Raw genomic sequence first — 24,881 nt, 5'->3', positions numbered from 1 at the left:
TTCTCTGAAAGTCTGACTATGCTGATGAACGTAAAGTGCAAAACTGCTTTTAGTATTAGTAAGTTAAACAGCGATTGGTACAGGTCACCATAAGGCCGATTTCCACGTTTGCCGTAATTATTTGATTTTATGGCTCAGAGATTGTCCTATTTTAATATTCAATTTCTAGCGTGTGCATAAACTAAAACGACACATATTAAACGAGAAAAAAACTACATTATTATATATACATATATATATATATAATATATACATATATTAAAGTTTAACAAAAGATTTTTTTAAATGTAATTTCAAAACAGAAACACTGAGGTGTTTTGTTATTTGTACACTATTGACCCGAGCTTTCCTCTTAGGCATTCACCATCATTTCTGACTCTTCTGACTCATCTGTTTTCTGAAACATACTCCACCTTCAAAATATGTAAGTAACATAAATCACAAATATGAGAAATGTGAAAAAAAAATATAGATTGGTCAGAAGATACAACATGTCCTCATACCTAAACAACAGAATTTAGGTCAAATGTGTTCATTCCAATGTGTATTGAGAAAAATATGCCTCTGATATACTAAATTAAACGTAACTTTAGCTATACAAAGGTTAATACGTTTAATTTAGTATATCAGAGACATATTTTTCTCAATAACATGTTAAAAAAACACAATCCACAATTAATGAACATAAAGATGAATGAATTATTAAAATGGTAGAACACACAGAAAATGGGCTCTGAATTTTTCCATTTTGGAAATAGTACCGTTTTGCTAAAAGCAACTCGCATAAACTGCATGGCCTTGGAGCAAAGCCACATCACACAAAGGAATAATTATTTATTAGTGGAAGAGAGGGTGAGCTGTGTGTGTGTTTACATGTGTGCGTGTGTGTGTGTATGTGTATCTATGTGTGCGCGCGTCAGTGCTTAAGAGATAGAGGTTTTGACCTTAACTCAAGCTTAACTCTATGTGGAACTACACAGGAATGCAGTAACTTGGAATATGCCTATAAATTCAAGACAGCTGCTGTGGATCTTTTAACATTATAATATTTGTCAGATCAGCAGTCGGGTTCCTCCTTTCCTTAAAAGCTTGAAACATTGACAAAGTGTTCAGCAGCGTTCTAAAAATATACGGCGCTACATTGCACTGTTGGAGTTACTGTAAAAGCCAATATAATAAAACTTAAAAAGCGATAACATCCTGGATAACTACAGTTTATGAAAAGACAAAAACATAATATTCTCAATGTTGAAATACTGAAAAATGTTCATCATGTTTATCAAGTCATATTTATTAATTCGCATTTAACTTTACTTTCACATAATTACTTGTACCTTTACCATTTATTACCACAATTATGATAAAAAATTATCCATCGGTGAAATACTTTTACAAAGTGCTTCATTCGTTTTATGATATCATGCACACATTTCGAGATGGAATTAAAAATCCACATCAAATTTGAGATAGAAGACCAGGGACAATGCTGTGAGGTGAAGAGTGTTAGCCAGTTGCTGTCTTCACCATCTGGAATATTAGTCCAGGATTCCAGTGAACGTCAGTGACCCCTAATTCAACTTAAAAAGAATTGGTGGGTTGGTGGGGGGAGCGACACTAGCAATGGGAAAACAAGAGAGAGAAGTCTAAAGTCAGTGTGAGAGTGATGAAATCAGCTGGTAAACTGCTGAGGTGGCGTTAACAGAGGCTACTGCTGTTGTCTTGTCAGTGATTATTGCACAATGTCACTGTAGTATATCTTTCGATGCCCTCTTAATTCTAGTTCCTTCATTAAGTTCAGTTGAAGGAGTACTTGCTGCAGCCCTACAGATACTGCAGTGTTTAGCGTATTGATTACAGTGTGATTGAATAGTGAACATTCAGGTCACTGGTCCAAAAACAGTAGTCTTGACCAGCAGGGACAGCAGCTAAATTATAGGTCATAGACAAGCCCTCATTCCTGTGAAGTGACACACGGGCCTGAAAATTGTCCAACCATAGTATTCTGTGGAGACCGATTTTGATATTGAAAGTAGTTGTTTTTTTCATTTTAAGAATTTTGTGTTCATCTAACAGTTGACCAGTCATTTTGAGAATATCCCATAACATAATTTAAGGGTTGGTTTATGCTTGAACAGATCTAGTTCATATGACCGGTTGTGAATGTTGAAAGTAACAGAAATTCTTGGACACTATTTCACCATTCGACAAGCATACTGGCAGCCTAACCCTTCTGGGACAACAATAAAACACCGTCTATTTTCCCAGTTCTTGCGAAACAAGGAAATATATGACAATCTTACAGTCCGAGCGTATCTCATGACATCCATTACAACCTTACAAAGGCCCCTAAACGCTAAACACAGACTCATCTGAGTGGTTTGTGGTCAGGGAGAAGACAAAGTGTCTCTCTGACTTAACTCTATTCTGGGAAATAAACCAGCGCAGAGGCAGACCTGTACCCCAGAGGAACACCCAGACATTCAGAGGAGGACCACGTAGCTGGCTTCAAAATAGTAGCAAAGACAATTAATTTCTCCCCAAACTATTTGAAAAACCTTCTGTGGTCCACCCACTACAAACAAACACAAACTAAAATAATGGACTGCATGTACAAGAGGTTGTAGCACAATTAAAAGTATCTTGCCAAAAAATCGGAGCGAAGAGTGAAAGTTCCTCTGAGCCAAGGCAAATGCTGGCCGTGCCTTCCCCAGTGGAGTCTTTAGTAGGGATTCATCAAAGGTGACGGGGGGCCGGGAGAAAACAGCCCTTTCAGTCCCTTTGACGGATGGCAGTCCCCGAATACACCCATTCTTCAGATCAATCTCTGGTTAACTCAGGGTTTAAAACAACATCACTGTGTAGAGGAAGGGAAATGGTCAATACTGCCTCTGACCCTTAACAAGCAAGACACAAGTCTCAAACTTTCTACAGCATGATGAGTAAGGGGGAATTTGAGAAGGGTTTGTTTCAGCCAGAGAGACGAATGACAAACTACAGCAGTATGTGACCTGGCAAGACCAAAAAATTCTTTTTCCATTTTAATAAACATCTGTTTTCATGCTACTGCATTTAAAGATAGACAGTTTATTAAGCCACTTTTTTTTTTAAATCAAGAGCACCGGTGATTTAAAATGACATGATTTATTTACATTTTTTAAATATTAGTAATCAGCATTAAAATGGCTGTGATATGATCATCAAAACAGTCTGCAGGAGAGGACTGCCAAAGGGTAGCAGGTGTTATTTTGATGTGCTGACAGTGGCATAAAAAAGGCCCAGTCCTTCACTTCTCTGTGTGGGCATGGAAACAAACTGATAACAAACCTAACAGCAGTGTGTTATAATGTTTCATCGTTTCCCCCGTTATCTGCCTGTGGCCTCTAGGAAATGGTTACTTTTGAAAACAAAACACGGGTAGAACAATATTCCTCTGTCCTCCATCACTAGTTTCCAGCTCTGTGAGATAACAAAATGTGCATCATCATTCATTGCTTTATACATTTAAGTATACATTTGGAAACATTTATATATTACCTGAAAGTAATTTCTCTTGAGGACAATGCCCAAACTCTGCTTGCACGTTGTTTTTCTTCCCTATGACCCACATGAAAAACAACAATCCTCAGTTTTTAATTCGCTCTCGTATCATCTCTGAGCGCTCTTCAAAGTGTTGCATATCAGAATGGAGATAACAAACAGAGAAGAAAGATCTGTGGGAGAGCAGGCATTTCCATGGCCCATGTGTCAGACATAACACTGGTCCAGTGATCTTTCACACACTCACTCTCTTCTTGTTGTTGATGATCACCTTTCCTCTCTATTGCCAAACCCACGATTCGCCCCCGGCTCTCGTATTCATATACATTCAACGCTAGATGTTCCTGGATCAAATGCAAGAGAAAACACTTTAAACTAAGGAACATAAACATTTAGATCAAAGTAAAGGATCACTGTGGTTGAATTATTCAAAAATCTTTAATATAGTCAACAAATCCCATGAAAAGACCAAACACAATGGTTTCCCTCCGAGAATATAAACAGATCATAAATATACTTTCTTTTGTTGTGGGACTGGCTCAAAATAACTGGCATAGAGGAATAAGTTACAGCAGGTAGTGGCTACACTGACATTACTTGTTGCTAGGATCGATTCGATGTTGGATTATGGTCTTTTAATGTTTTTTGTTGACAAATAGAAAAACATAGAAATGATTTTGAGAGAACACAATTGTAGGATGTTTTGTATTTTGTGTTTCCATCAATACTTTTGTCAGCTATTGTTTAAAGAGCAACTAAAATTTCTGTTTTTATACCTGGCCATGTATAAGTATTAATTAAATCTAAAGGCAACCTCTAAATAAACATAATAGTTTGATATAGTTTGCATAAAACTGCATAAATTACACCATTTAAATCAAGATCATCAATTATTCTGCTATACTGTACATCTCAGTCATGGATTTAGCTGTGAATTCAATGGTGAACGGTTATAATTTTGTTGTAGAGGGTGGTCACTGAAGAATGTACACAAATTTATTTCTATTTAATGAACTGTATGAAATGAATTGTTCTTTTGTATTATATTTTAAGCTTTGGCAATATGGTTGTTTGACATCCATGCCAATAAAGCTGAATTGAATTGAATGTATTCATTTTAACTAATGAAATCATCACAGGCCTATAATACAATGTCATCATCAAACTGAACAGCACAAACTGGAATAAAAAGACACTGTTGAACAAAACAGAACTGAAGCTTTGAATAGAACTTCAGTTGCTTTCTTATTTTAAATGCACACATTGCACATGTCAGTGACGTTGGAAGCACCTTGGTGACTTTTGCTGAACAACCCATGTCTCATCCCAGCAGGTGCCTATGTGTCAGCATCAAGGCCAGCCCTTATCAGTTCTTTACAGTAAACCACAGCTTCTTCCATGCTGTCACACCCTAGCAGCTGTGGCCGGGCTGTAAGCAGTCATCAGAAAAGATTTCATTTATCTCCAATGGTTAATGTCTGTTGTCATACCCATGAGTCTCATTCTGAGGCTAGACAAGCAAATGTTTACGGGATGACTGTGTACAATGATGGGAAAATATTAAAATGACCACAGTCATGTGACTATAGCCTCTGACAATTGACTTTAGGGAAATGCCACTTTACCGCAACTTTCTTATCACAAGCTTTTGTATTGAAATGTGTTATGAACCTGGGATCATATTTGGTTATTTGGTTATCTCTCACCCTGCACTGTCAACTGTTCTCCTACCTTAGTGTGTGTGTGTTTGTGTGTGAGTGGATGCAGGTAATGGAGAACAGTAGGGCACCACGGATTGGTCCGATTAATGATTGCTGCCTCCTGATTGGTCGCCTAGATGACAGTAGTAAGTTTCAGCCATTTTTTGGCCGAGTGGGGAGCCACACCTTTATGTTGCGTCCAGAATACCCCTAGACCTTAGGACCTAACAAATGCTACAGTCTCCTGAAAATAATTTGCTAGTTTTCTTATTCTTCTTCTGTAGGTTGGTATCATTTTGTAGATTAAAATGAAATAATAGCTATATTATAATTGTTATAAAATTCTTTTATAACACAATATAGCTTTTGTGAGAAACAAATGTGTCTTGTGTGAGCATCTTTATTCATAATTGAGAAAGTTTTGATGGCTGTCTGTTCTCAGTCTTTTGCATTGTATTTATCAGCATTTATTAAACAGTCTAAATGGTATCTCAAAAGCGAAGGGTCAAAAAGTTTAACGTGCCTCTAATTAGTATTTCTGAGATCTAGAATGTATAGCTTCAAGCCATATATTGTGCAATATATAACAAATACAAATTAGATTCTTTATTTGTGCCTTTTAAACTCGCATTGCTCATTCTAGCCTGTAAGTGTGTGTAATATAAACATACTCTCATGACAAGAGACCACTCCATCATTAACAGAGCCACGGTGCTACTGCAGTGACTCGATCTATCCAGACAGTAACGTCACAATTCCTGGAAGACTGTAGCTTTCTTCGCTGCTGCCATTAGTTTGAAACAGAGCACACACATTCCACATAGGGGGATTAACGACCTTAGATAGCTCAGCACCACATATGCAAACTCACTTTGATTGATTGCTGCGGTCTTTGGTGTGATATGAAGCTGGTCACTAAGTGATATGGCAAGATAAAAGTGGTATTTTACGTACCAAACTTCTTCTTCTGGTCATGCGTGAGTTTTCACTGCAGATGGCTGGTTACACCACGGCCAAGTCAGTAACGTCTAGGAGGTATATAAAAGATCAATACGATTCTAATTGAATGAACAAAATAAATTGTATATTAATTTCACTAAGTTGGAGGTGTACAGCTGTTCTGTGTGATTGATCATCTGGTGGTAGAAGAGATAAGTGATCACAAGGACTGAACAGCTGTCACAGTAGACCACAGGCATTCAGTATAACGAGTTATGTGCGCACACACACACGTGCACATGGCTATGGCAGAGGGATTTTTTTCTGTGCACATGGAAAGAACTCTGGTGTTGCTACAGCTGCATAAATTAAATTGTGGCCTTAAGGTGGCAGGAAAACATCAATCACACTTAAAGATACACCTATATGGCTAATGAATGAACTTTCACATATCGCAGACAAAGAGCAATATTGGCATTAATTTGGAGTCGTGTTAATGGTCACCTGAGAAATGTAAGTGCAATATTCACTCTCCATTTAGTTCTGGTTTGGTCTCCACCAATCCTCACAATAGGCTCTAACTAACTCTAACTCTGGAATGTTGGGCAGTGTCTTTTTCAATGATGAATTATTTATCAAAATAGTTGTGTCACTTCACTAATCAATTAATCAACAAAACATTTCAGCTGGTGGGTTATTCTTTTGCTAGTGAAAAATATAGAGAAAAAGAGGGGAAAATGACAAAGGGATGATGAGCGTACAGCAGTGGGATAATAAAGTCAAGGATAATGACAGCAACTGCTCCTTTTCAACATGACGTAAGAACTGTTTTACAAAGTCAGTACTGTTCTTAGCATGAACTAGCTAGTATCAATATTATTGGCTCACTGTCCAAAATCTAAATGTATATTAGATGTGTGCTGCATAATATAGTACAAGTATACAAGTAATTAGCAGAATATAACTAGCCTATTTTTAACTATTTCAAATGTTATTTTACATATTTAAATATTCAAACTGAATTAAAAACCAATGAGTATGTGAATGACTTATAATATATCTCTGCAGCAGTGGACAATAAAAAGCACCCCATGGGATTTCGCATGCCTTTAACCACTGTGGACTCTGGACTGACCTCAGTTTAATACCTTGGGTTTGTTTGTTTATTTGTTTCTTGTATTTGTGTGACGTGTGTGGGGAGGGTGGGTCATCTTATAAGTAATTAACAAGCAATTCGCTCCACCTAGGGAAGCAGGGAAGTTACTCATGCGATGCAACCTGACAAGGTCACTGGCTGACAGATGAGCCTGTGCAAGGGGATTTTTCAGAGATTGTGAAGGCAAGCAGAACTGTGGGAACCAGACAATTAGTTGGTGGAAGGTAGGCAGCCATGTTGGATGATGACCATGAGACTAGCTTACATGGATACTCACCACTTGGCTGGCTGACAGGGAGAAAGCAGACACCTGTGCTCAACTAACTGTTAACACACAGCCATTTATCTTTGAGGAGGCTCAGCAGGCAATTTGCCAGCAGTTTAGGAAGAATATGCTATTTCCATTCCAATCACAAACATAGATGAGCTCAATATAGAAATACTGACAATAGCCTTTTGTCTGATTATACTTAAATATTTCCAACATTTGTTATTTCATAAGATTGCAGCTTGAAGAATTTTCATTAACCTGCAGAGGATTAAATTCAAAAAACAAAACAGGGGGGAAAAAACAGGAAATTCTTAATTCTGAGCAGCATTTGCTCATAAAAACAAATGTTCAGTAGAGTCTGTCACAAGGCTAAGAAAAGTTTTAGATTTAATTTACAACATTAAATTTCCCTGCTAAGGTAAGATGATGTGAATTATCTTTTGCAATAGCTATCTGTATTGTATATTATTTCACAACCTTGAATGAACTTGTGACTGACAAAAGCAGAATTACCAGTACTATTACACTGAATGTTTTACACGTACACCAACATAAAACACCCTATTAGACACAGCACATTACTGCTGTGTGATGACCCCTTGTGAAGACTACATTGCCAGTTTAGATTTAGAATGATATCAAACAGACTAAATCCTTAATCATGTACCAGGTACAGTCTCCTCGGAGTTAAAAGGTTTACTGTAGTCCAATATCCATGCTATTTTCAGGACATTTTGTCATGAATATTATAAAGGCTATTAAAGCATCATAACATACCATGGCATTTTAAAGAAGACAAAAACAATGTCTCACATGCACCTGGAGCTTCAAAGCCTCCAAAACTCTAATTCTGGATGTGAAATACACCAGGCACTTGACAACAGCTGTTAATCAGATAATGAAAGCCTCAGAGTTACACAAGCACACTTGTGGAAAAGCGGTTATAAATTCTTTGCTATGACAGCATACGAGGGCAGGGAGAGAGTGAGGGTGGGATTTGGTACCAGGCACTTGCCTTCCCAACAGAATGACGCATCATACCAGCCCTATGGCGAAACACTCCATCAGCCATTTCCCTTCAGTTCACTATTTTAAGGTATCTATCTAATTCAGTTCCCTAAAAATTACTGCTACGAGAAGTACAAACAGACATTCAAGGAATTATGACGGCACAGTGTTTCTCCATACTCTATGAATCCTCTAAAACACATATATTTTTGTGACAGAATTTTGAGAGAGCAGCGCAGCTTCGAAATGGAAAACACTCCACAGTGTCTTCACCCTGGGACAAAGCCTTCTCAACACCTCAAATGTTTGTAACCTGACTACATAGTTTTAGGGTGAACTCCTACTCCACTTATCCTCTTCACCTCACACACCTCAATCCCCAAATGACCTGCCATGGTAACAATACACAGGATCCCACTTGGGACAGAGGCCCAACAAGTGCACCCATAGGTCAGCGGTCATATGGTGGAAGAGTGTTGCCCTATGACACTGACAGTGTTTCTGGGTTGGAGGGCTCTGGACCAGGCCTGCCATGGTGGTCTATAAAGATGGACTGCAGCTCAATCAGATAACCTCTCCTGGAAATCAGGTTCACCTCTGTAACTCTCATCCAAGACGTCCAGGGTCTCTTCCAGAGAGGAGATTGATATCTGGATAAGAGAGAATGAAAGATTAGGATATGGTGGGGGGAAGTCTGGGAGACTAATAAAATTTAGGAGGTTTGCTGACCTCTGAAGGAAGGGGTTGCAAAAGCTGAAACTATCCAGTGCTGATGGGTGATTTTCAAGTCATTTGCAAAGACTATTCATTAAAGTAATTAATGTCGTTAATAGCGGTACATATTTTGTAAATTACACATAGTTTTTGACACTGTAGGGAGAGGGACCAAATGCTTTCTCAATAAGTCATGAGAAATCCTTCTACCGCGGGTTTTTTTAGGTTACTGTTGCTTTAACAGCATGACCCGGAACAGCAAGAGTTTCACCGGCACTGTTGCCTTTTCTTTTCCGCTCAGGTCTCAGCAGTGGTGGGAGCGTGGATTTCATCATCTAGGCTCACAAAATCACCTAAAATGAGCGTCCCGGCGTTTATCGATATTACGGAAGAAGACCAGGTACGGCACATGTGTTAAACTCATTTAGCATTGTTCCGCTTGCGGATGAGTCCCTCGGTGGAAACTATCTAACCAGATAACTTAGCATGGTAACGTTAGCTAGCTAAAATACTAACCGTTCTTAGCTGCCGACAGGTACGTATTGATAGTTAGCTTACCTACATGCTGATTATGTGACATATGTGGAAGCACATTATGAGTAATTATACCATTACACTTAATGTTAAGATGGTTTTATGTAATGTAGTTGTGAAACGTAGCCGTTTTCAGCACAATAATTTTACGGCTAACGTTGGCACAAATGTCTTCAAAGTCGTAACGTTAGGTTAGCTAAAAATGCTAATCTAACTAAATAAACAAAGACCAAGAGAAATAACATACATAGCAGACAACTACAGTTGATAACACAAGCCTAGAATAAAAGAATAAATATCATAGCTGACTGGAGAGAGTTTTCTTGTGATTCAAAACCAAATATGACCGTGTGTAACGTTATATAATTATTATATACAATATTTATACAATATCTACACACCATTACTTATATTTAGCATTGTATTCTTTGTGCTGTTAGGGTTTTATTTACCCACTAATTTTAATTAATAACTGTCTAACGTTACAGGCCTCAGAACTGAGAGCCTACATCAAGTCCAAAGGAGCTGATATATCAGAAGAGAACTCTGAAGGGGGACTTCATGTAGATCTGGCTCAGATCATCGAGGCATGTGATGTATGCCTCAAGGACGATGATAAAGGTAGGGCGATGATGAAGAACACGGTGCACCTTACCAGTCAGTAAGTTATTTATACATTGGAATATTACTGCCAATAGACCTTTTTTGTAAGTAGATATCTTGGCTTGTGTTGCCAGGTGTAATTAATAACATTTATTATGGCTCAGTTGTTTTGAATGCAATGCAGTTGTTACAGATGTCATTAATTACACCTGCTGTGCCATGTCAAATGTGCCATGAAGAAAGCCTATTTATGTTGAACTCCACAGACTCTGAAGCTATTCCTGGATGGATAACAATGTCTCATTTCTCAATGCCCTCTCTCTGTATCGCTCTGCAGATGTGGAGAGTGTGATGAACAGCATTGTGTCTCTGCTGTTGATACTGGAGACAGAGAAGCAGGAGGCTCTCATTGAAAGTCTATGTGAGAAACTAGTGAAGTTCCGTGAAGGAGAGAGACCCTCTCTCAGGATGCAGTTGTGAGTCCTTTCGCTTTTTCTCCCCCTTAAATCTATTCACAGCGTTGTCTCTCTCTGATGAAGTATGCATTCCACATGTATGGAAACTAAGTAGGCCATTGTTTTGATATTAGACAAGGTTGAGACTGGTAGTGTTGTGGGCTTAACATCAGGATTCAGGTCGGGCTGGCAGGAAAGCCGTTATGTTCCTTTCAAAACAAACAGCCTGTGTCAAGAAAACATGGAAGTGTGTTTAAAAAAAAAGAAAAATCAAATCTCTTTTCAAATACTTGACTGTCTCTTTTATGTTTTGATGTTACAGGCTGAGTAACCTGTTCCATGGCATGGATGAGAACACTCCAGTAAGGTACACTGTCTTCTGCAGCCTCATCAAGGTGGCGGCAACCTGTAATGCCATCGCCTTCATCCCCACTGAACTTGATCAGGTACATGTACACGCCGTGATTACCTGGAATAACACATCGTAAACTCTGCTGGTCAGATTATGTGTATTTCTTTGCCTTTAGCTACAGAGAGAGCAAACATTTTTTTCCCTCTGCAGTTCATTTATATACTGATAATTTTTGTGCTGCTGATCAGGTTCGCAAGTGGATTATCGACTGGAACCTCACCACAGAGAAGAAGCACACACTCTTGAGGCTGTTGTATGAAGCATTGGTTGACAGCAAAAAAAGGTAACTACTGGTCAGATCGGTATAACTCATGTTTTGGTATTCACAGAAGCTGAAATATGAGTACACAGTATTTAAGATTTATGAACTCCTGCATGGAAAATGATATATGTTGTTTTTTTGTATATACATACCTCTGGGCCTAAGTGTGTGTGTGTGTGTGTGTGTGTGTGTGTGTGTGTTATTCCTCAAGGAATTATCTCAGTACAAGACAGTTTTCAACTGTGTATTTACTCATTTCACAGTGACTCTGCAGCAAAAGTGATGGTTGAGCTGCTGGGAAGTTACACAGAAGACAATGCTTCACAAGCACGTGTAGATGCCCACAGGTAAACTTGGAGACACTGTTTAACATCTTTTATTAAGCCTCAATATAAGGTACATCCCTTTTTACAGACTTCCATACATCTGTCTCTCTTATCTTTAGGTGTATTGTCCGTGCTCTCAAAGACCCCAACACCTTCCTGATTGACCACCTGCTCACCCTTAAACCTGTTCGCTTCCTGGAGGGAGAACTCATCCATGACGTGAGTACTAAAGGATGTCTGGTGCTTTGGGGTGTTGAACATATGGACAGTCGTTGCCTTGTCAGGTTTTGCTAGAAACATCTACCCTAATAACTAGAGTCCCGTCGATTTCTTACCCATAATTAGTTCATGAAAAATGTGACTTTCTCAGTGCATTCCAAAGCCTACAAAGTATATCGAAAACCAGCCATTGTGACAACCATTTCAGTCGACACTTTATTATGATGATTAGAATTATTATGCACACTGATGTCAAAGCCTATTGAGCAACTGGAATGTTTGTAATTACCACCTAAACGAGTTGACACAATGAAAATATATTTTTAATAGTGTGTGTGCACACCCTATTATGTTTGGTAAAGTGGTTTCAGATGTCAACAGACTGGTATTGGAGCCAGTTTTATGTGCTTTCCATGTATCTGTCTTATAACTGGATATTAACATATATTATACACCAACTTTCAGCCTGTATGAATACAAAGATATGATCTGACTGTGTTTCTGGAGTCTTAATTGCATTTCTCCCTCTGTGACTCTCTTTTCAGCTATTAACCATCTTTGTGAGCGCAAAACTAGCAGCATATGTAAAGTTCTACCAGAGTAACAAAGACTTCATTGATTCTCTTGGTAAGTAGCCATAACTTGAAATATTAGTTGCATCAGTTCTACACAAACGCACATTGCGACCATGTTTAAAAGTGCAGTACACAGGTAAATAAATGAGAAACGATGTGCTGCAGTAGTCTCATTGTACATGATGTCACTCAGTGATCAAATTAATTTTTGCTCCCTATCTTGTTTATAAATCAGTACTGATGTATACTATGTGCTTTATAGCTTAAAATGCTTTATAAGAAACCTGTTTTGTAGCATAATGCTGCCACTTTAAGAGCATACCATCTTTAAGTAGTAAGAGTATTTTCTTTGTCTTTAGGAACAGTTTCAGATGTTTACCACTGTAAGAACAGCCTCATAATTCATACAGCTCAAACATACTGCTGTTGCTATGATGGTGAGGGGTTCTTGTAAAAATTGGGAAAATAAGTTTAATTTGTGCAGTACAGAAGTATCTTTTTCAAAGACCATCTGAACCACCTTTTCCTAAAATAAACAGCATCTTCGTAATTTTCAGTTTCAGCATTTTATAGTGATTTTGTTCAAACTCTTATAAATATTAAGCCAATGTACTGTGCTCTGTTGACACAGTACAGGAATGTGTCTGTCAGCACTGTGTCTCTTTCTCACTACTACAGGCTTAGCTGTAATTATAAGCATGTGTAGGATGGACTCTCAAAACACAGAATGTGGAGTGGTGTTTGTGTTAATGAGTAGATTCCCTGACTGCATGCTCCTAAATGTAGAAACAATTATCGGAGGGAAACTCCCAGAGTCGAGGGTAATCGACTGCGACTGTTTTGTGCTTAATGATCCCTGTCTTTTGCTCTCCAGGCCTGTGTCACGAGCAAAACATGGCCAAGATGCGTCTGCTGACATTCATGGGCATGGCGGTGGAATTCAAGGAGATCTCCTTTGAAACCATGCAACAGGAGCTGCAGATCGAAGCTGATGACGTCGAGGCTTTTGTCATTGACGGTACGAGCACTTCACCTCAAAATAATCCTACCTGTGTACCCTTGTTAAGTATGCTGTTTTTCTTAAGTGACTAATGGGGGGAGTCATGATTAAACAGTTGTCATTGACAGACACACATTTCCCTGACTTGCCTTCTTTTCTGTCTAACTCCTTAAAAAAGGAATGCAGTGGTGATCAATGAACATGAGTAGGATTTTACAAAGTACAATGAAAAAATGGCATAGAACCAAGAACGGCACTCCTAGTGTTTTGTGACTGGGAATAGCTTCCTCTCCAATTTCATTTTCTAAGTGCAGGCTCTCTTAAAACATTCTTGTGTCAGTGCAGTTTTTATTGCTTCGTTTCAGAGCTTTTTCTGTCTCTTTTATTCCTGTTCCTGTCTACTTTTTTTCTTCCTAGCTGTTCGTACCAAGATGGTGTACTGCAAAATCGACCAGACACAGCGAAAAGTTGTTGTGAGGTAAGCACTTTCCTCAAACTCTAATACATATCTAAACTGAGGGGCAGTGTTAGCAAAATGTAGGCTTAGTAACTATTCAGACCTGATGTATATTATGTGGATCATCAAAAAAACGTCCTCGGTCCTTAAAACATTCCTAATAATGATGGTGTCACTACCACTGCAGTGTTGGTATGAGTGCACTTATGAACAGTGTTGTTCATTGCTAATGGAGTCTGTACTGAATTAATATCTAATTAATTAGTATGTGGATTAGTTTGTATTCTTGAATCTGGCCAAATCAGTCTAAAATCTCTAGTGAAGGTGAAAGATGCTATTAGGTGATTTGGTTCTGGTTTGCAGAGAATAACGTCATCTGTGTAGAAACTAGGTGAAGCATTCTTGTTTATAATTGTCCTTCAAGCAAATATTTCGAACACACTTCTGAATTTGCTTTATTCTTCCTCCACATGGCTATGATTTTGAGGTCATAATACAGAAGAGAGACATGACTTTGGCCTCCGTTTTTGTTTTTGTCAATTTGACATTCTTGCTTTTCTGCTTCCACTCAATCAGCCACAGCACACATCGCACCTTTGGCAAGCAGCAGTGGCAACAGCTGTACGACACCCTCAACTCCTGGAAGGCCAACCTAGCAACTGTCAAGACCAGTCTGCAAGCCCTGTCACCATCCGCTTAATTCCACCTTAACCCGACTGTCTAGACTGCCTGACCCGTGATTCTTTTCTGCTTTCCAAATTCACAGACTGAAATGATCAGTTTTTATATTCCTCCAATAAAAGAACAGTGGAGATATCCTGTGATTGCTTCTTTCTTGTTAAATAATCAAATATTGTTTAGTAGTATTGAAATTAATTAATGTCATATGCACAGCAAGTTGTATTACACACAATGGCAATGAATTTGATAGACAATTTCAGATTTTGGGAAAAGGCCAAAAACTTTACTGTTCCATTAATGTATAATGCATAAATAATTGGCTTTTTCAGACAATAATAATTTCCTAATCATCTTTTCAGAAAGCCATGCAGCGACTTTAACGGGGGCTGAACCTCTAGCGGCTCTCAACATCTGGCTTTAGTTAAAGGACCGCGTGCCCGTGTTAGACGAGCTGTGTCTCAGGGTGAGAAATAGCCTGCAGTAAGAGGGTAGCTTGTCTGTGAGCACATGAGAGGTGACAGTAGTAATGTGAACTTAAGATGACCCTGTCTGCTGAGGTCAGAGCTGTATTACTGTAGCGTCAACACTTACACTTGTGGCGGAGACTGATTTACTGCCGCTACAAATGTGAAACTCCACTGGGTTAATAGATACTGTTCAAGTGTAGTCAGCGCGACTCACTGTCAAAGTAGAAAAACAAGGACCTCCAAAATTCTTACTTTTTTTTCCTTTTTTTTTTAATTTTTTTTTTAAAGTTCAGATTATGTTTGCCCAGTGATGGCAAAGTAAAGTGTAATTTATCCCTCACAGACATCTGTTCTCAGGCACCGGTCCAAAGCATTAGGATGTGAACTCTAATGATATATGGTGCCCATGCATTAGGTGTAAAAGGGGTCTGTTGGAGTTCTCCTCCCTATGGGGCTGTGATGAAATCAGCACAAACTGACGAAGTGCAGAGTACTGACAATGCACTGTTTGAATCCCCACCCCCAACACACGTTGCTCTTTCTTTGACTAATAAAGCCACAGCTACGCCTGTTTTTTGTTGTGTGCCACTCCTCATTCTTTACAGAGCAAAGTCATAATATGATCTTTTCAGCCCTGCCACTAAAATATTTTTTTCTCAGAAGAAATGGACATTTGAGGAATATAATTATTGCTGCAGTGTGTGCACTTTTTCCTATCATACCAGAGGTCTGCAGAGGCTCACCGCTCACTTCTGTCCAGTTGTCCAAAGGGAGCAGCATCTCTGACTCTTATCAGTGGATGTAAATCACAAAACACATTCTCAGGAGCATAACCTCATCGCAACCACCCACAAGGTGGAGCGCAGAGCAGATAGAAACTAATGTGACCAAGGCTTAACAGAATGTTTGCAAAGCCTTACAGCTTGGTTTCCATCTCTCAGCATACATGCCTTTCCTCTGCGAGCAAGTTGCTTCTTAGCTACTTTTCTCATCCTGGATAGGAAAGATCTTCCTTCTGTAATTTGTCTCACACGCTTTCAGTAACGTTATGTTATGTGGATGGTCCCTCGTGTGAGATGTCCCAGATGTAAATACTGTGTGCTGTGGTTGGTTTATCTGGCGCAAATGCCACAACCCTTATCACAGTCAGATAGAAGTAGTTCTACATTGTTTAGTGAATAAAAGCACATTTGCTCCAGTACTGTACTGAATTTTGAGTATTTCCATTTTAAATATAAATTACAAATATTGTAATTTGTAATTCCACTACATTTATTTTATATCTATAGATCAAAAGTTACTTTTCAGATTAAGAGTTTGTATAAAAAGCATGTAGATACGTAAAAATGATTACAGATTAAACCAGTGTTTTCCAATGTTTTTGGCTTGTGACCTCTTACCAAAAAGCAGTGTCTTATTGCGGCCCCACGTTGGGGTTTCAGATGTATATGAGTTGTTAATGGTTCCAACAAAGATTTCCTCTCTGAATTCCTTAGATGGATTAATAGAAATAACTGTCCACCAAAGAGGTAAAATTATCCAATATTTCACACAAAAAAAGCAGAACTAGCAGAACTTCTTTCCTCCTCCACTAACTATGTCACCACCCCTCAGATTTATCTTGTGTCCCTTTGGAGGGGCCTGACCCCTTGGTGGGGAACCACTGGACTAAACTACCTAAATCTATATAAACAATCAAATATAGCGCCTCCTCAACAAGCTGCAAGAGTAAAATACTGCTTACGCATTGATTCATCAGTATTAACAATTTATTATTGTAATATATTGTAATATGTCTGTCAGGGACCATTTTTCTCCACAGAAACACTTTTACTTTTGATACTTTACGTGCATTTTGCTGATGGAACCTTTGTACTTTTCTTGAAGTAGGATTTTGAGTTCTCTTTTACTTATAATAAGAGTTGGAGTATTTATATGAGAGTATTTTTACATTGTAGTATTGGCAGTGGTGGAATGTAGCTAATTACACTTACTCAAGTACTGTGCTTTTTGAGGTACTTGTACCTGACTTGAGTATTTCTATTTTGTGCTACTTTCTACTCCACTACATTACAGAGGGAAATATTGTACTTTTAAAACATACAATATTAAAGAGATGCATTAAAGGGTCAGTGTGTAAGCTTTAGTGGCATCTAGTGGTGAGGGTTGAGGCTCATGTTGCATTCACATGCTCGTTGGATGGTCCCATTTCCCAATTTGTGAAGTCGTTCTTATGACTTCAGTGTGTGTTCATGTGCTCTCAGAATGTGGAATCAACATGGACGCTACTACAGAGATGTGTTGGAGTATCATTATCAGACCGTATAAACAACGCGCAGACATCCATTTCACTCTACATGGACAGCAAACTAACTGTTATTCCAAATTAAATGTTTGCAAAATATGTATATACAATACAGGATTAGGCACAAATCAAAGTTCTGTATACTTCTACGACACCACATGAATGCACCATCAGTCACCACTCACCCCTCCCTTTCCAAGCATGCAGGAGAAGCTAGGTGGCTAAAAGCTGTGTCACCTTTTGTGCTAAATAATTATTTTCTTACTTCTAACAAACCAGATGACTACTACTTGTTCTTCTTCTTCATACATATTCAACGTAGTGACGAAAACACGCTCTGTGAAGTAGTTTGAACGTTTGGGCTACTGTAGAAACATGGTGGCACAACATGGCGACATCCATGTAAAAAAAAAGGCTCATTTTAAGGTAACAAAAACATAATGGTTCATTATGTAAGGTCTTTATAAGCCACTGAAAACATAGTTATGGGTATTATATTGCATTTCTGTCAATACATCCTCCTAAATATTACACACTGGACCTTTAATGCATCAAAAATTGCTGTGTGTGAGCTGATGTAGATCACCAGCAGTGAGACACTATTAATCATTAGAACACTGATATGGCACTATGTGGTATAAGGTGGCAATATCATCTGACATCACACACTACATGTAGTCCAGTATTTCTCTTTTTCTTCACCCCTTTTCTTCGTATCAACATTCCTCTGGGTAAATCTTATACTCTGACAGTATCCAGAGATGTAGCCAAGAACAAGAGACGGGCTCTCACTGCACTTCAATTAGCACCATCCAGTAGTCAGAGAGATACTGTTCAATTGTATCCTATCTCTGCTTTACATAAACACTCGCCAAGAGGCCCGGAGGCTCAGAGACAGATATGTGTATTTACATGGAGAGTGTGAAACATAAACACTATTATGGAGGATGGTTTGCCAGACAGAATCTTCACTGTGCTGCGTTTTTTGCAGTTTGCAGTGTCTCTAAAATTACTATAGTCACCATTCTTTGAGGTGGAAAAAGCTAAACTAAGTGTATTTTATCACAGATGCATCTTCTCTGTCAAAATGACCTCAGAGCCCATTACACAACCTTTTCCCATACGAGGCCTGTGAAGAGCGGTGTAGTCAAAAGCTCCTGAGCTACCGAGAGATCTTGAGAGAGGAGGTTTAGTGCTTTTAAAAGAGTTCTGATGCGAAGATTCAAAAAGATAGCATCGTGTTTACAACAATGATTTGTGCCCACCCATTAGAAGTGAAGATACAACATTGTAAACATTCAGGCTGAAGTAGTTCAGATGTTTAGGCTAAAATATGGCATTTGTCGCTTTAAAGGGTCATTAAAGTAAAATGACCCTTTAAATCACAGAACATTTTAGGTTAAATTACAGGTAATATAATAAAAGTATTAGGAAACCATGATGTCAGTGTGTAAAATGTGACCTACATTAAAAAGCTACCTTGTAAACACTACAGCAGTGGTTTTCAAACTTTTTCACGTCAAGGACCCCTAAACTGACACAAATTAGACCATGGACCCCCATTTGATAGGATTTTGTCCCAGGATCGCCCATCTGATAGGATTTTGGCTTTTAGATGTTTTATCATGGCTGTGCAGGCACACTCATGTATTTGCTAGTGTGTAGAAGCTAGTTTATGTTCTGGGATGTATGGATACGCACGTTTGTACATTATTACATACATTACATTATTATTATGTTCTATTTGTTCTATGTAGTGTTATGTATATGCACAATATACCATGAAACTAACAGACACTCCATAACAATGTACAATTTAGGTTCCATGCAACAAGACTGAGGAAGGGAATAAGTGAGGTGAGAAGGTAGAAGTGAGTGAATGAGGGAGTGAGTGTGTGTATATCTGTATATCTGTAGATGATTTTTCTGTCAACATTAAAACCAAAAAAAAGAACTTGTTTACAAAATAAATACAGTGTATGAAACCCATCACCAAAATAGTCACACTATCTGTTACTGTGTTACTTATGGATGGAATTATAGTGGAAAAAAATTATTCCTTTTGCTGGGGACCCCCTCAAGGACCTCTGGGTGTCCCGGACTTTGAGAACCACTGCACTACAGCATTAAGCTCAAACAATACATACAGTTGATATATTAGTGTGTCAAAAAGCCTTCAGTAGGTTAGTTGTAACAAGTATTTATCCATTTTGTACGGTTTTATTTGTTTTGTCCTTTTTGACATTACATTACATTTTTGATATTTACTTTTGAGAAAAGATTTCTTTAATTAGCTTTAATAAGCCTAAAAAATAGACATTATCAGAAAGTCACGGAGTGCTGTTTAGGCCTATGATGACGAGTAAAGGCCTGATGATTTGCCGTTGAGAGTAGGCTTCGGTTGAATCTGACTCAGAGTCAGGAGTCAGATGACGAATGTGTAATTTAATACTTCCATGTGAAAAAATTCTCTGAAAGCACTTTTATTTTCGATGCTTCAGCTGCCATCTAGCGTCCACTTTCATTTCCAGAACTCATCATATTATCCAGGTAAACGTGATCGATTGGTTGAGTCTGCGCAGGTAGTTTAAGAAGAGCAGAGTCCACGTCTTTCGGGAGTAAACAAAACCTATTTTAACCTACCGGAAATGGATTGGGTTCCTCAGGGACCATCTCAGTTATACTTTATTATATTTTAGGATGACGCCGCAGCTTTTTTCAAAGGAAGTTGCGGAGCACAGCTGTTGTTTGTGACTGAGTATCGCTCAACGTTTCCTGATTCATCTTATCAGCGTCGAGACTGGGAATACGTACCGCCGCTCCCTCATATATGTTTCATTTTGTTGGTGTTGAACTCTGCTCATCATTATGTGTCACTTTTGATCATAGGTAGGCTAATGTAGAATATATGGGTATCTGGTGCTGGTGGGTTAAAGAAAAGCGTATATATACTAGTTTGAAGAGGCTGGGTGCGTTGTTGAAGTACTTTGTCATTGTACTACCAATTAATGCCCCACCCGCTATCCGCGCGCAGGTGCACGCGTGATCATGTTGTTCAGTCTGTTCATACTCCTTCAACTCCTGTCATGTGGAGATCTGGCCTGTATGAGGACCTTACTTTCGAAACATGAAGGAGCACACGACCAGGAAGGTGAGCTATTTTACTGAAGAAGTACACATTCGTCCACTGTAGCCTGATGGCCTGATAATCATTTCATCTGTTTGGACTTGCTTCTTAGTGTTTGTAGATGAGGGGGACGCAAATTCGTTCCTGGGTCGCCATCTACTGTTCAACCGGTTTGACTTTGAGATGTTCGTTCCTGGAAATCTTGAAAGGGAGTGCTATGAAGAAGTCTGCAATTACGAGGAAGCAAGGGAGGTCTTTGAAAACATCCCGGATACGGTTAAGTGATGCTGTTCAGCGGGGCATTCACTGGGGTCATTTCATGAGCCCAAAGAGGGAGAAGGCCTCAAAGTCAGAGTTCACTAATGATCTTTTGTTTTGCAGGAAGCTTTTTGGAAGAAATACACTGCAGGTAAGAGAGAGAGACACAGAAATCTATTTGTTACAAGTGTTGGGCAATGTTATCAAATTTAATTACCATAGTAGTGTAGACTTGTTGTTGTTGTTGTTAATGAACACTTGTGCCTTTCCTGTAGACAATTATGTTAATGTGGTTTTCCAAACCTGTTTCACCACTCGTACAGCGCACAGTAGTTAAGAACATAATTGCTTTGCACAAATTCCAATTGTGGTTTGGACATTACCTCTGCATTTGTTTTGCATTAGTTGTGAGGACTGAGTTCTGAATATAGATTTAATAACAGTATTTCTACTAATGTAGAAAATCAAACTATACTTCTCTAATGTTCTTCTACCAAATAATCAATATCAGATAAAAAAGAAGAACCACCATGTGATATGCAGGTGGCTACTTTTTATTATGTACAGTACAATTCAGTGCCATTATCAAACAAGCTCAACGTTATCCAGATTCTCACTGTGGTCTGTGTCTCACAGATAAGGACAAAGGCCCATCGCGCGTTGATGTGACATCTCTATTGGTGGGGCTGATTGCTGGCGGAGTGGCCATTGTTTTTGTCGGCCTCCTGATCTGGTATTTCTGTCAAGGCAAATGCAAGGGTGACTTCAGCCGTGCAAAGTGAGTGAGAGGGTCTTTACTACTACTAATGGCAGCTACATTATTCTTGCACACTTCTAGCCTTTTAGACCTAACAGGCACTACTACTACAACTCTGTTGCACTATAATCCCAGGCACTATAAAAAAACTGACAAACTGAACATTTGTTTACACCGTATGTAACAAAAGTTGGAATATTTCAAATAGTTTTCATTTTCTGTGTTAAGTGCTTCTTCAACCAACAGTTGTTTTCAATATCGAATTCATCTGACCCTTTTTTTTTTTTTTTTTTTTTTTTTATAATTATTTTGTCTAATGAACAGTGAATGTTACAACTTCCCAAACCTGAAGTTGACATAATCAAATTGCTTGTATTGTGTGAACCCCCCCCAAAGATATTCACTTTACTTTCGTACGTGACATTTGAGAAGCGGGAACCAGTGAGTCTTACACATCTTTACTTGGGAATTGATTGGTCAGTTATCAAAATAGTTGCAGATTAACTTCAATCAATTTAATTGTTTAAACTCTAGACCCAACATTTTAGTGCTTATTATCACCCTTTGTGTCATACATGAAGTGCTGGGGAACCTGCAGAACAAATGTTGAATAAATGAAGTTGACTTTGACCTTAAATGTCAATACTTTTAAGCATCAAGTAGATCACATATGAATTAAATATAATGTGTGTGTCTACACTCCCCTCACAGCTCCATCCGGGTACGACCGAGAAGGACTAATGCTTCTCTAATAATGCGACGGCTGGAGGAGGTGTCCTTACAACCTATACTCCCACCTGCACACCCACCCCCTGTGGAGGAAATCGACCCGCCAGGGCTGCCTTCCTATGAGCAGGCAATCGCTAAAAGTGGACAGCATGACGCCCCACCTCCTCCCTATCCTGGGTATTTGCATATGCTTTTGTATTTGAGGTTATATTTAAACTCAGTCTTCATGTTTTCCTCATACACATTTGCAGTCAGGTAATGCTTGCACAGTTTGGATGTACCTGTTCCACTCACGCATGTTTTTTATAACATTTTTTTCTTATTTTTGGTTTTAGCTCATGACCTGGAAGTACTTGGCGGTAGTATCTTCAGAACAGCAAATCAGCCTGTCTGTCAACATTAAGCAAACATTTTACAGCTGCTGCTCCTCTTTTGTAATGTGCCAAACCAATTTTTTTTTCTTCATCACAAGATTTAAAACGGTGCCTTATGCATTCTGTTTATTGCTCTCATTGAGCTCTCTTCTTCCACTCATACACGTCTAATCTTTCTGGTCAGTTTGTGTACCTTTTCCTTAGCAGAATGCTCTTGTCAATTTTTTTTGCTACCCTTTCTCAACCTGCTTGTGCCAGAATGTAGTATTACAGTAGCCTCTAACTCTTTTTGCCGGTGTGATTGTGCTTTGTAATATAACAACCCTACCCTGTGTTGAATACACTGTACCCAGTTTGCTACTTTTTGTATAAATGCCAATGAAGAATCAACAATGCTTTAGACATAAAGACAGGAATATTTAAGTAGTTGCTTTAGAAACGGCATGTATAGAAGGGCTGATAGCTAGATTACGATTATGTTTTATTACACGAGTATTAATTGCAATTAAAGTCTCCTTCAGAATAGTGACAACAAAACTGCTTTTAATGGCATAATGGTTAATATTGCTGTAAAGAAAGTGCTTTGAAGTATTTTTGATGCGCTGGTCTACCGGCTTATTTTAAAATTCACTTTATACTTTGAGTTGCATATCATCATCTTTTTACTTTTTAAAAATATGCAGATTTTATTGCTGCTTTATAAAGTTCTGCTGTGTTAGGAAATGTGTGTTGGAGTCAACTAATATAACAACTATATTCTAATATGTAAAGACATTTTTACTTTCAATATCGTACATTGTGGTTAGTTATTAAATGTATTATGTATATCAAGGCGGAAGCTCTTCAAAGACAGTTTTACAACCTTTTACACTCACAAAGAGAACATTTTACAATTATACAAGACAATTATAGATGTGATGAATTTGACCGCTAAAATGTAATTCAGCAGTTGTAAAGGTAGTCTAATATGTCACTTTGTTTTAAAACTGCAGTTTGAATGAGCATTATACAAGCCTGTTGGATGCTTAAGAGTTAAGAAGCTATGTCCCTGTAAATTACCACTAAGTTTCATCATGCGATTATGAGAATGTATTGAGGGCTAGCTTTGGTGAAGCTGATCTGAAGCATACCTACTTGAAATGTAAATCTTTTATAGTTTTAAATAAAATGGATATTTTAATTATTTTTGTGTCATATTTCAACTGTATGTAAGGTTTTGTATGTGTGCACAAGATGGCTTTGTACCCATTCTCATTTTGATATTTAGTGTGAATATGATCAGCTTTGAGGGTTTGGTCAGCCATATCGGAAGAAAAATGTATATTCCTTTGCTGACTATCCCATTTCCAAAGTGTACAGATTTGAGACCAAAACAACTATCCTCATGTTTTGTCACTGTCAATCAGATTTGAACTCATCTGTTGTACTATAATTAAATTTTGTACGTTTGTAGTTAAAAGACTGAAAACTGTATGAATTAGCTACCGGCTGGTGTATTGAGGGCTCCACAGGAGGTTACCTTATTTTAAAATAGTAATACAGAGAAACATTTTTTTTTCTTTAAGTAAATACAGTAAACATGTATAAATTCCTTGTACCATACAAAACAATACAAATTCATGATAAAATCATAAGGTGTACAGAAGAAAAGTCAACAGTTCCAGGCCAGGAAGTGATTACATTTCACATTAACATTTTAATCAAAATAAAAGTATTTCTTATATTTTATATTTTCACAGCCTTTGAACTTATAAAAAAAACCAACCCAAGTCAGTTTACCGTTTGTGAATACCAAGACGTTGGGCTTCTTATCTGTAAATTTATTATAAGTGAAACGTAGCCAATAAAATGAAATGATTAGTTAATTTACAGCTGAGAATTCAAATTCATGTTCAAGGATGCCCAATGGTACATTTCCAAATTAACATAAAATGGTTATCAATATGGCTGCTGATAAAGGCACAAAAGTTATTCCAAAAAAAAAGTCTAACAAAAGGGGTTTACATCAAAACCTA

At 38.2% G+C, this 24,881-nt stretch overlaps 2 protein-coding genes across 3 annotated transcripts; both read left to right on the top strand.

The window, feature by feature from the left end:
* The first annotated feature begins 9,569 nt into the window (after positions 1-9,569).
* eif3m (eukaryotic translation initiation factor 3, subunit M) lies at positions 9,570-14,986 on the top strand. Its single transcript, XM_038701791.1, has 11 exons — positions 9,570-9,725; positions 10,348-10,480; positions 10,800-10,938; positions 11,240-11,363; positions 11,518-11,612; positions 11,855-11,938; positions 12,037-12,136; positions 12,682-12,763; positions 13,586-13,729; positions 14,129-14,189; positions 14,745-14,986. Exons 1-11 carry the CDS (start codon positions 9,684-9,686, stop codon positions 14,866-14,868), a joined length of 1,128 nt encoding a protein of 375 aa, XP_038557719.1. The 5' UTR covers positions 9,570-9,683; the 3' UTR covers positions 14,869-14,986.
* A 5,204-nt stretch (positions 14,987-20,190) lies between these two features.
* On the top strand, positions 20,191-24,049 carry prrg4 (proline rich Gla (G-carboxyglutamic acid) 4 (transmembrane)). Of its 2 annotated transcripts, none has more exons than XM_038700745.1 (7): positions 20,191-20,449; positions 20,656-20,772; positions 20,861-21,024; positions 21,130-21,157; positions 21,643-21,784; positions 22,475-22,669; positions 22,828-24,049. In XM_038700745.1, exons 2-7 carry the CDS (start codon positions 20,670-20,672, stop codon positions 22,832-22,834), a joined length of 639 nt encoding a protein of 212 aa, XP_038556673.1. In that variant the 5' UTR covers positions 20,191-20,449; positions 20,656-20,669; the 3' UTR covers positions 22,835-24,049. The 2 variants fall into 2 exon arrangements, with proteins under 2 accessions (XP_038556673.1, XP_038556674.1); XM_038700746.1 differs by having other exon boundaries at positions 20,191-20,510.
* Positions 24,050-24,881: the final 832 nt, after the last annotated feature.

The sequence above is a fragment of the Micropterus salmoides genome, unplaced genomic scaffold (assembly GCF_014851395.1).
Source record: "Micropterus salmoides isolate LMB-PRFRI ecotype aquatic unplaced genomic scaffold, ASM1485139v1 Ms_hic_scaffold_6, whole genome shotgun sequence".
In the NCBI taxonomy this organism is placed as follows: Eukaryota; Metazoa; Chordata; class Actinopteri; order Centrarchiformes; family Centrarchidae; genus Micropterus; species Micropterus salmoides.
The sequence above is the reverse complement of the archived record's forward strand: the minus strand, read 5'-3'. Positions and strand labels throughout refer to the sequence as shown.

Coding starts and splice junctions, on each gene's coding strand:
- eif3m (XM_038701791.1), top strand. CDS start 9,684: ATGAGCGTCCCGGCGTTTATCGATATTACGGAAGAAGACCAG. Junction 11,364..11,517: donor TCCCCACTGAACTTGATCAG/GTACATGTACAC, acceptor GCTGCTGATCAG/GTTCGCAAGTGGATTATCGA. Junction 12,137..12,681: donor AGGGAGAACTCATCCATGAC/GTGAGTACTAAA, acceptor CTCTCTTTTCAG/CTATTAACCATCTTTGTGAG.
- prrg4 (XM_038700745.1), top strand. CDS start 20,670: ATGTTGTTCAGTCTGTTCATACTCCTTCAACTCCTGTCATGTGGAGAT. Junction 20,773..20,860: donor AGGAGCACACGACCAGGAAG/GTGAGCTATTTT, acceptor CTTGCTTCTTAG/TGTTTGTAGATGAGGGGGAC. Junction 21,785..22,474: donor GGTGACTTCAGCCGTGCAAA/GTGAGTGAGAGG, acceptor CTCCCCTCACAG/CTCCATCCGGGTACGACCGA.